This window comes from Copadichromis virginalis, linkage group LG20 (genome assembly GCF_057382275.1).
Source record: "Copadichromis virginalis isolate Kocher_CV1m ecotype Utaka linkage group LG20, C_Virginalis_male_GT1.1, whole genome shotgun sequence".
Classification (NCBI taxonomy): Eukaryota; Metazoa; Chordata; class Actinopteri; order Cichliformes; family Cichlidae; genus Copadichromis; species Copadichromis virginalis.
Genome location: NC_140637.1, coordinates 17,625,533 through 17,637,708, shown reverse-complemented (window position 1 = coordinate 17,637,708; position 12,176 = coordinate 17,625,533). Strand labels below are relative to the sequence as shown.

Here is a 12,176-nt window from a genome sequence, read left to right as displayed (position 1 = left end):
TCCAGTCTTTATGCTAAGTTAAGCTACCTACCCCCCGGCTCAGGCTTCATAATTACCATAGCAACATGATGGTGATATCAATCTTCTCATCAAACACAATTAAGCATATTTCTTACTTACTTTGGAACACCTCCACTAAGTCAATTTTGCTTAAATACAATATCCCAAATGGATACTACTGATTTCCCCTTCCAGTGTGGCCAGGAAATAAGCCATTACACTTCACTTCACCAAGATGCAATCCTCTTAAAAGGCTGTGGTGACCCCTGGCTAGGCAGGGTTAACATGCACATCACCAGACCCGGAGCTAGTAGGGAGGCCCTAGGGTCCTCTGACCCAACAGACCTAATAAGTCTGCTTCAAAGAGTGAGAGAAGGACAGGATATTTCTAATCCTTTCCAGCTGACTGGCAAATCGACTTGCAGATCTGACAGAGATCCTCTTCCATCCTCTGCTGCTGCTCAGTTAAAGAAGGGAGGTCCCTGGTGTGTGTGTGTGTTTTTATAAGATTGAATTATAAAAAACAGAACCATGAAACCCAGAAATACAGATGGGTTGTTTGTGTTTTTGCAGTGCACTCAGTGAGTAACAGGAGAGGAGAGAAAAAGGGAAAAGCAGAGGTCAGATGGAGATCGAGAGGCGCCACCCTGCCTGAGGGTTGGCGTAGGACTCACTTATTTGACCTTGCAGGACTTCAGCTCAGGCGACATGAGTCAAAACTAGAGAAATAGTTGAACCCCAAAACACACATTTCTTTCTAGAACAACAGCCTGTCACTGTTGTTCAAGCACACTTGAATTAAACACAATCAAACAAGTAGCGTTGTTTACGCCGGCATATTTCAGCCTGAAATTATGCTTATCGCTTCAGTCTTGCCAAACAGTGCCCCCAGTCCCTCTCTCTACCCCACTGTGAAACCTTCTGCAGCTACACTGTCGACCTGCTTCTCCGAAGTCAGCCAGCCATCCGCCCACACAGAAAACACAGCAATACAGCGTGCATTAAGGGTGGCGTGAGGCCAGAATACAAACAAAAGCAACTTTTTCCATTTAATCATATTGTACACAACATCTGCATCGTCCCTGAATAATAAGTCTATAAGCCGTTGGTCTTTTCATGATTTATCTAAAGATTTCTGGGAACGTCTCAACAGTAAAGATTAAAAAGCTTAAAATAAAACCACTCATAGGTATAAAGCAGTATTCTGTTGGAACTACACAGTCGCATTGTGTTTCTGCTTAACGTGTGTTGCCTGAGATGTAGTTGTTGTCTTGACCTCCTGCGTCTGATGGGGGTTTAATGAGCCACAGCCTGTCAGGTTGTTGAAGCCTGACTCGTCCTGCTGCAGACACACACTCTGACACCCTCTCTCTCTCTCCCTGCTGTTGGTGTTGACACTACAAACTGGCCCTGCACGCTCATCTTACCATGTTCATTAAAAACACATTGTCATCAAGGCTGGGGAGGAGCAAGGGCTACTGACTCTACGCAGTGATCTTATCATGTTAGATTTAATAGATTACTAAGAAATCATTTGTTTGCATTTAATATAATTTTGAATATGATGATCTTACCTGTATCGGACCATATCTGTATAAATCAGTTACTCCACATAGCTGAAAATTAAGCAAATACAGGAGTGGCATGAATTGCAATTCCTTGAATGGCAAGTTTTTAAAAACTGAAAGAGGAAGAAAGAACCAATCTACATGGACTTCCATGTTAAAACAAACTACACAGCAGAAATTTCATTTAGTCTCCATAGCTAATTTTCCACCTTTATGTCAACTGTAATGACTGATTTCTTGTGTGAAATCAGTGTGGAAGTCTTTTAAACCTGGATTATCTCTGATGACCACTAGTTGCACAAAGAAGTCTGCATGCATAGACTCTTATGGAAAATTGCCCTCAGCCCAGTAATCACTTTCCTAATGAGTTTGGCATAGTACGCTATGATGCTCATTTTGATGGATTTGATTGGCAAGTGACTACTATATGAGCATGCGCTGGCAAAATAGGACTTTACAAACCAATAGATGTTATCAATGCAACTTTGTCCATGTTTTAAATAGTCTGCAGTGCCACCTCAGCAACATCCAGGAAGCTGTTTCTTCAGTTTTAGTGTGTTAAATTCTAGCAGTTTACATGTATGCTGTTTAGCATTAATTAACAGATAGCAGTTGCCAAGCATTAACCAGTAACTTAGTATTCCACTTTCTGATTCACATATATTTATTTTTGGTTCCAAAAATCCAAGATGGCAATGGCCATAATGCTACAAAATAGGCTTCAAAAGGAGAACATAACCCAAAAGGTGATATTGCCTTTAGCCTATTGCATGAAAACATGAATGAATTTTCTGAAATACTAATTAGATTTTGTGTCATATGAAATTTCCTTTGATCAAAATCGCAAAACGTGACTGCTTGAACTGATTATGAGATGAAAATGATGAGCTCTTAATCATCCTCTCATGCTGATTCAAAGCAAACCTAAAAATATGCAGCTATGCTAGAAGCAATGTGACTGTCTTTTAAGCTAAAGTCAGCCACATGTTCCCAATAAGCATGGCAACATGCTGAGAGATAACAGCTGTAGTTTCTACCTTGTTCTTGATCTTATCAACCATCTTATCAAATAAAGAGCAGTAAAAGGGATCCCAGCAGTTTTGCAAGGATTTGGGCCCAAACCATAAACACAGGACTAATTGAAATATTAAATTATTAAATATTAGTTTTAAGATGTCGACAAATAAAAAAGTGAATCACTAAAGTCTAAGGAGCTTGGAAAGAGAGTGACTGGACTTCATTAAGTTGCTTGAACGAAACTTAAAGAAGTCCAGCCGTTTTCTTTCCAAGCTCCTTAGACTACCATGAGCTGGATGACTGAGAACCTGCACAGGCATGTCAGACATGTATCACTAAAGTTGTAAGACTAATGAAGCTGATCCTGTGGAAACATAAATCTGTGTACTTAATGCCAAATCAATCAAGAGGTACACTATAAGGAAACATGAACCAAGTTACCTTCACGTTACACCTACTGGAGCTGCTTGAACATAGAAACCTATGTTATGAAGCACCCAGTGCGCAGTTTTTGTGCTGATGTTAATGTCAGAAGAAGTTTGGAATTCTATGACGTCAAAGCTCTGCAACTTCAAGACTCACGCTTCGACTTTGCAATAACACCACTTAGTAACTCATTGACTATCTATGAGGGAAGAAATTTCACAAATTGGTTGCAGCGGCGACATTCTTTAAAATAATCAGTGACAAATTTTTGTGAAGGCAGACTGTATGGCTAGGTGTTTGATTTTGATTTATACTTGATTTTATACATTTTATTTTTATACAATGGAACTAAAAACACCTGAATTAAAAGATAAAGAGGTGTGGTCCAAAGCTTTTGTCAGTATAGTATCTTTCCACTATGAAACACATTAAATAGTGACATGGAAGACAGTAGGATTCATCCACTGGGGGCTGTAATTGCCTGTACATAATTTAATAGCAATTCATTACACAGTTATGAGCTTAATATGGACCAAAGTAATTGCCCCACTAGCACTGCTATAAGTAAAGCCATTCTGAGAGCATGAATTACATAGACTGAACAATATGCAGGGTCACAGATATCTAAGCCTATAAAAAGAATGCTCTATAGAGATTCCTGACCTTTAGGTCAGAAAAGAGCTGACCAATACATATCCTGTTTCACTGACTTCCTCTGCACCAGTGAGGATCTCTACAGTTTGCAACCTCTGCCTTTCAGTGTAATTTCAACCCCCACAGTGATCTGTCAGGGGCAAAACACACAACTCCTTGATTTAGTCTATTCTTAGTGCCCATTTTGTTCCTCATCATATCTGTTTATTCAGAAACTACAGTGCATGTGCTACAGGCTACGAGTCAGTGTATAACACAAACAGCTGTGCCTCACAGATTTCTGTATGAAAATGTCTTTTTGCCCTGAACTACATGAGCACTCATTATCCACAGAACATTTGTCGTTCTTAGCTAATTAACCACAATAGTTATTTTTCCAATAAAAGAAAGTGAAAGTGCACTTTAAGCCTCAACACAATATAATAACACCTTCTGAAACAGCAGTGCAAAAAGCTGCATTTATAGGTAACAAAATCCTTTACAGTGATTAGTCTAAAAGGCCATTTTACCCCTGGCAGTTCATAGTCATGATCAGAATATTTTTATTACACGACAAATTAACTTAGCGGTTATTTCAGGTTGGATCTCGAGGGTGTTAATTTATTAAAGTTACAGAGATGAGTTTTGCCACGGAGCTCAATAATTCAAAGTCAACTTGAAGCAACGAAGCAAGGACAAGAGGGAATAGCACTTGACATTGGACCGGACGATGTCTTGAAAGACCTTCAAGAAGAAACCCCCCCCCCAGGTGTAAGCAAAACACATCAGTTAAGACGGGTGAATAATTGAATTGCTCGGTAAAAAGTGTCTCTGGTGAGGCCAGCAAAACAAGAACATCTTGTCGTGACAGATTTATCCAGCAGGGCGAAGCCAAGGTGCACAGACTTCCATTCAAAGCAGCACTTAAAACTGTTTTATTGACCATACAGCTGTTAGCAATGAATTTAACCTTCGTTTTGGCACCTTAACACCTATTCTCAAAGTCTGCCTGTATCGATAATAGAGGTCCAGCTTTATGGGGAAAGCAGCGACTGTCAGCTCTCGTGATTCTCCACATGTTCCTGATGTCTATCTAGATGCCGGCCCTCATCCCCATCAAAGCCGTCTCTCAGCTTGTAGATCACTCTCTGACATAATCAGCTTTGACAAAAGCAGAGTTTGTTCAACTTCTTCCAAAGATGAGAAACTTTTAACGCAATCAGCGTTTTGCCTCTGAGTTGTTGCTCTAATCAAACGCCGCTCTCCCCAGTTTAATCATCTCATTTTAAATCTTCACGTCATTAATTGTTGTCCTGCTGCTTCACGAAGCAGCAGAACTAGTATGTGCTCATAAAAGCTTCTTGGTTGCTTTGACTTGGTGGAGTCACGCTTGCTCTGCTGTCCACATTTTGTTGCAGCTCTAAATGGAGCCTCCGGTAATGAAATTAGCCTGGGCAATTAGCTCAGCTACGATGCTCTTTGAATTTATGTAAGCTTATTTTGTATTTCATGCATGCTCGCTGAAATGCAAGGCGACGAACAGTTGTCTTTCCTAAATGTAAATTCTGGTGGATATTGATGAACTGACTTTGTGTTTTGTCAGCTAGAATGTGACCAGCATGCCTAAGCGCTCCATTTGTTGGTCTCTCTGCAAATGCTGGCAATGAATAAACAGAACAAAACAACAAAACAATAAGAGAGGGTTTGTTTGTTTTTATACAACGCTGCATAAGCCAGTCAGCATGACTGTGCATTACAAAATAATTACTGACCAACAACACTATTGCTCCACATCAAACCTTTGAAACGGCTATAATAAATGTCCACTGACATTCATGACACTGCGTGACACTGAAGCAGAAACAGTGTTTTTACTATTGCTGATTAGATCATCCAGAGAAGGTACGGTAAACAGATGAAAAAGGAACAAAGTCAAATAATTTTTGATCCTTGTTTCATAAGTGTTAGGATTTCCTGCTAATTTATTTCTCATGACTTTAAATTGCATGAAGTGTTACATTAATTATTTTCATAATCATTTAATCTCCTGCTTATTTTTCCAAATATTGCATCAACTTCTAAATCTGTAAAATGTAAAAACAACAACAAAGGCCCAGCATGATGTCTTTAAAAGGCCTAAACCAAAAGACATTTCAGTCAGATGGCAGCTCTAGTTAGTGTTCAACATCAAAGCTCCAAGCTCAGCACTTCATAATACACTCACTGCCACTTTATTAGGTATACTTGTAGTATCAAATGAATGAATTAGCTAATAACAAGGCATCAACTGAGTGCACTTAGGCAGACCTAATAATGTTATGAAGTTCAAACTGAGCATCAGAGTGAGGAAGATTTAAAGGACTTAAAAGTGGTGTGGTCGTTGCCAGAGGGGCTGTTCTAGGTATTTCAGCAATTGCGGCTCTACTGGGATTTTTTCCACACATCAATTTCTGGGATTTTTAAAAAAGAGGAAATATCCAGTAAGCAGCAGTTCTGTGGGTGAAAATGCCTTGTTTATGTCAGAGGTTAGAGGACAATGGCCAGACTGCCTCAAGCTGATAGGCAACAGTAACCACTCAGTAAAACCAAGGTATGCAGAAGACATCGCTGAACACACGTCAAACTGTGAAGCAGATGGGCTAAAGGGGCATTAGACCACATCAGGTGCAACTCCTGCGAGCTACGAGGTGGAAACTAAGACTACAGTTCATATGGGCTCACAGAAAATTGTACAAAAAAAGATTGGGCAAATGTTGCCAGATCTGATCAGCCTCACTTTATGGTGTGACATTCAGATGATGGGGTAAAGATTTGTTATAAATAGCATAAAAGCATCCTGATTTCTATCAGTTTTTCAGGATTTTGGTTGTAGAATATTGTAGGAGATTATTTTTTGGCACACTCTGGGCCCTTAGTACCAGTTGAGCAACATTTAAATGCCACAGCCCACCTGACCTGAGTACTAATACTGGACATGTTCATCCCTTATGGAGAAAGTGCCTTCTGACAGCTGTGTCCAGTAGGATAACAAGACACGTGTCACAAATCTCAGATGATCTATAACTTATTTCTTGAACATGACAATGAGTCCCCTTTACTCAAATGGCGTCCACAGTCACCAGATCTCAATCCAATAGACCACCTTTGGGATGTGGTGAAACGGGAGATTACAGTATAATCATGGATGTGCAGCTGGCAACTGTGTGATGCTATCATGTCAATAAGAGCCAAAATCTCTGAGGAACGTTGCCAGCATTCCTCATCCTGGAGACTACACGTTAGAGAGTTAATTAGCAGGTTAAAAGGAAACGATTATCAGAATGCAAAGAACACAGCCATGATTGTCCATGTGTTTTAGATTTATTTTTCTTTATATCTAAAGTATTTTAACTAAACGAGTGATTGAGACACATTGACTGATTCGTTCTGACGAGATAAAATAAGGTTACACTAAATGACAGACTTAAAAATATACACATTCTACTCAGAAGAAGAACAAAATTAACTCACCTAAGCTGCCGTCACATATGGGAGTGAAAAGAGTGAGTGCAGACCTTATATAATGTGAGCAGGTGAATTCAGTTGAGCAACAAAGGAACACGGGAGCCAATCAGTAGTGAGGAAACCAGGACAGGAAGTGAGGTAAGGGAGGTGAGGAGTGGATGAGTGAGGAAAAGAACAAATGAAGTAAGACTCTTTGCTACAGGTGGATTCTGGAGTCAAAACAGTAGCACTGACATGTTAAAGGAAGACGTGTAACATTTGTAGCTATGCATCACTACTCTATACAAAAGGGTGACAAATAAAACCCAATATAATGTGTGAGGTATGAGGTATTTGGCCTTCAAGCAGCACCAGAACAGCTTCAGAACTCCCTCGACTGATTCTTCAGGAGATGTAAATGAAAGTATTTGTGAATCATTCTTCCAAAAAATATTTCCTCATTGGTGTTTTGATGGTGGTGACGGAGGGACACATCAGTTCAAATTTTTCCACAGGTGTTCACTCGGGTTAAGATCTGGTGACAGCGAAGGCCATAGCATTGATTGATCCACATCATTTTCATAATCATTAAGTCCCTCAGTGACCCCTTGTGCCTTTTTACGGATATATATTGATTTGTACTGGCCCTTCCACTAGACGTACATGTGAACCCAAACCATCCAAGTATTATTATACATCCCATTGCATAACAGAGCCAGATCCTCTCACTGTGGGTCAGAAGTTCAAGGTTTTCCTTGACCGAGTGACCCTACTCTGCATAGTTTCTGATTACCTTTCTCCTGATTGACTTATTGATTACTCACCTAATCATTTATGTTCTAAATGAAAAGAGTTTGGTCTGTTGAGCCCACCAAAAAAGCTATTTGTTGTTTAATTGACATTTTGATTGGAGTTTAATTTTTGTTGTAAAATAATTCATTCATTCCATCCATAGGGGCAGCAGTTTTAGCAGAGATCCCTAGATCTCCCTCTCCCTGGCCATCTCCTTTAGCTCTTGTAGGGGGACGCAAGGCATTCCCAAATTAACCAGGAGGTGTAATCTGTCCAGCACGTCCTGAATCTGCCCTGTCACCTTGTTCCTTTAATGCCTTACCTAGGGAAGTCAAGGAGGCATCTTAGCCAGATGGCTGGACCACCTCAACTAGCTCCTTTTGATGTGGTAGAAGTGCAGCTCATAATCAATAAATTGATTATCATTATTAATTTTTTAGCTCAGTCTTTATGAACTAACTCACATTGTTTAAAGCATCATTCCAGGGTTACACCTAACTATTAATGATTGGTTTGTTTGGACTTATCAATAAGTCTTTTTGTCCTAAACTAGCCTCATTGTGACAAAGTCCATAATGACTTCCTAAATCACACAAGGTAAAGAAATTGAACAAAACCAGAGAATATTTTAGTCTTTAAAATAACTGCTGATAAATTAAATCCATTTATTTCTAACATTTCTGACATTAATTCTGAAAAGAGCCCAGAATGCATCTTGAAACATTTATCTAGGAAGTTCAGAGAAAAAAGGGTATTTAGTGAAAAATTAGGTACCAGTGAAGAAAAGAAAACCTTCAGCTGAACCCATCCCACACACTGAGCACTATAGGCTCATCTGTTCCCTCTAACCTGTGGTGAGGCACACTGCTCTTAATCTTGCAGCATCCTCCCAGGAGGTGTTGGAGGTCAGCCAAGTAAAGCATCTTAAATAACCAGTGACCTTAAATTCATGAGACTGGTGGAGTGGCAGACAGATGGAAAATGCACAGGAAAATTCTCCCAGCTCCGACTTTGTCGCCTTATCGCTTACCCATGCCCTGACCTCTCGCTCCGAACATTTACACCAAACTGCACAAGCAACACCGGGTGTACTAAACCTCCCTGATGCTCACTCTCTCTCAAATCTAGGGCATGGGAGTGCTCAACATAAAACAAACAGCAGTGGCAGATTTATAAATATAAGATTAAATGCTTGTGGGTTCAAAATGCCATGCACAGTGGCATACACATGCACTAAAGCATTTTCCACTCTTACACAATCAATATAAACTTAACACAATGAAGAGCTGATAAGAATAGAAGGAATGAAAAAAAAATTTTCTCTGCACGGCATCAACAAATCCAAAAATGAGTTCATGTTTTTATTGAACTATTACTAAGCTGCTTGGGTGTTGACGACAAAAGGGGATTTAGTGCGAGATCCAAAAATTGTTGAGCTTTGGAGCAACACCCAGATAAACACACAAACACAAACACACACACCTGAAAGGATAACACCAGCTCAATGATGCTCGCCTTGGGCAAACTGTATATTTAGAGTCACGGGATCAAGGTCAAGGCAGGAGGCACGTTAGTGGGTCACTTTATGTTGTGCAGACTCTCGGCTCCTCTGAGGACCAGCTCTGTGACAACAGGTCCCCTTTTACGCAAAAGTGGTGCACCCCTCGCTGCGATCCCAGATTAGCTCTCATCAGGAAGACGGAGCAGTTTAATTAAACACAGCAGATCAGCTCCTCAACAGTGATGATGGATAAGAGAGACCAAAAGGGAAAAGCAGAAAGAAATTAGGAAAATTCAAAGCGGATGGAAAAAATAAAAAAGGGGGAATCAGTGGAAGTCTGGAAGGAAACAGAATCCAAACAGAGAAGGGTGCGGTAACCTTATGAAAGAATGGCTGAAATCATAATAACAAAATGAATAATTCAAAAGGAAATGGGAGGGAAGGTTCAGTTCACTATAATGAGCATTTTTGTGAGGTCGCAGTTTGGTAACCTAAGCAGGCCCTCAAGTATATGTGTCTGTGTGTGCCTTCAGTTGTGTGTGTGGAAGAGAGATACTGCTGATTCAGTAGGGATGGGTGAAGGTGACCCTCGCGCTTGCTCCTGCTGCCAGTCTCACCACCTGATATTGATCCCAGTTGTCCAACTCAGATCTGACTCAAGGATACAAGGATTCATTTCCTTCTTGACATTTCAAATATGGAACTGTGTAAATTGTAACTCCACACACTAGCATTGATTAGTTATTGATTTTCTACCTAAGTCAGAGTAAACCACTTAAAGGCAGCTTCGCCGATCCAAACTGAATTTCAGTGTGTGTGCAGGTATGGCCACGAGAGGTAGTTCCAGCATGGGCATGCTTTTGTTGTTGTTGAAATTTCATATCAGACTGCACACAAACTGCCGAGAACTAAGAATAGAGCAAGCTACAACTGTAGAATTCAAAAGCAGTGGCTGGGAGCAAAGGTTTGGACCACAGATGGGAGAATATGCCTGCGTAGCCCTGCCCTGTCAAGGGTAAACTGCCTTGAAACACACACACACATACTTTGTTTTCACCACACCTTAAAACAGATGCATGAATATTCATGATGCCGAAGGACACAGGAGGTACATAATTAGACAATCACCAACTCCCAGATGACATGCATTACTACGACAGAGGAGAAATGCACCTCACTTCATCCTACCCTCTTATTAGCGGTGAAAGGGGAGTTGACATGCATTTCCACTTACTGGTGGTTAAAACTTGAGCTGGATAACTGGAAACAAAAGGGGGACAAATGCAGAATAAAAGGCTCTCCTTATTTATGTGCAAAACAGGTGCTGGATGCATAGGTGAAGCTAAGGCAAAACAAACAGTGTGAGTACCAGAGCAGAAGGAGCTCTCAGTGTGTGGACTACCTAACACACCATGTATGTTGCTCTACTAACAAATTAAAGATTTATATTAACAGCATAATCTTGACTGCTTTCTAAACCCAGGGCAATGCACGCTATTAACTCAGGGTTACACATCCATCAATTTAATACAAGATGCCTTTATCAAACCAGGACACACCCTAAACGAACTGCAACAAAGACACTCACACACGCAAGCATGTACAGAGAGCTGCCAGGCACTTGTTCACATGCATGCACACACCTGGCTGTGAACTATAGAGTGCATTTTGCAAGTCAGTCTATTTCTGAGGGCAAAATGGGTGCAGGTGCATCGAGCATTTCATTAAGACCATTTCTGGAGCAGGGGATTGAAAAGTGGAGAGAAAAAACACACACGGGCGAATGGATTTATGAAACGGGGCTCAACAAACTTTCGAAAGCCATTCAAGGGTTCATGTGCACACATATACACACAGATACACACACAACCAAGCATGCGCACGTGATTAACAGCTGCTACATCTGTTAAAACTGACATTGTTATCCAAAAGATCTGCCACCCTAATCACAAACCCACATTCTTCACACTCTCTCTCACACACACGCAGGCTGACTAGTTTACATGCATACACACACTCTCTCTCTCTCTCCTCTCAGTCCACCCTCTACCTCCCCCCTCATCTCACCTCACACACACTTGGCTTACACACAACAAATTCTCAGATTTCCCATATTTAGGGAAATACTAACCTGCCTTGCCGCTGACACACACACATCCTCTTCAAGCAGTTCAGCCTTTCAAAGAGGATCCGTTTGAACGCGTCTATATACATTGACCCGACTGAGGTTAAATGACAAGCCAGTATACTTAATTAAAATGAGTTGCTTTGTTAAAAAGCAACGGCAGTAACAGTAGCAGCAGCAGTCCGGTGTATAATATATTTTTTTAAAAAGGTGTGGGAATGCAGTGATGTGTAGATGCTGCCACTGTATCCCAGACAAAGTCAGATACGATGTGCGCGGCTGACGGGATATATTTGGACACTAGTGATGCTCTGAGAGCTGTGCTGATCTTAGAGAGAGAGAGAGGGAGAGAGGGGAGAGGAGAGAGAGGGAAAATAACACACACACACACACACACTGTCGGCCAAATGTGACAGCGGCCGCTCATAATTTGTAACAGCTGCTGCACTGCTGTGGGCAAACCAGCGTGGAGGATGGATGAAAGACGTGGTTACAAATGTTTAACTTGTGCAATAAGTGTCAATAATAATGGCTAGACTTACCTCCATGTCCGCCTTACTCGCTTCAAATCCTCCCTTCCTTGTTTGCGAGATGGTCCAGGTTAATTGTTTACGGATGCATAGTTATTTGA

At 40.8% G+C, this 12,176-nt stretch overlaps 1 protein-coding gene across 1 annotated transcript in view; it reads right to left on the bottom strand.

Moving 5' to 3' along the window:
* magixb (MAGI family member, X-linked b) overlaps positions 1–11,815 on the bottom strand; it is a 50,429-nt gene extending 38,614 nt beyond the window's left edge. The window contains exon 1 of the mRNA XM_085443615.1: positions 11,552–11,815. Within this exon, the coding sequence (XP_085299741.1) occupies positions 11,552–11,634 (83 nt within the window). The 5' untranslated portion in view covers positions 11,635–11,815. The remainder of the gene's footprint in view (positions 1–11,551) is intronic.
* Between the last annotated feature and the right edge of the window lie 361 nt (positions 11,816–12,176).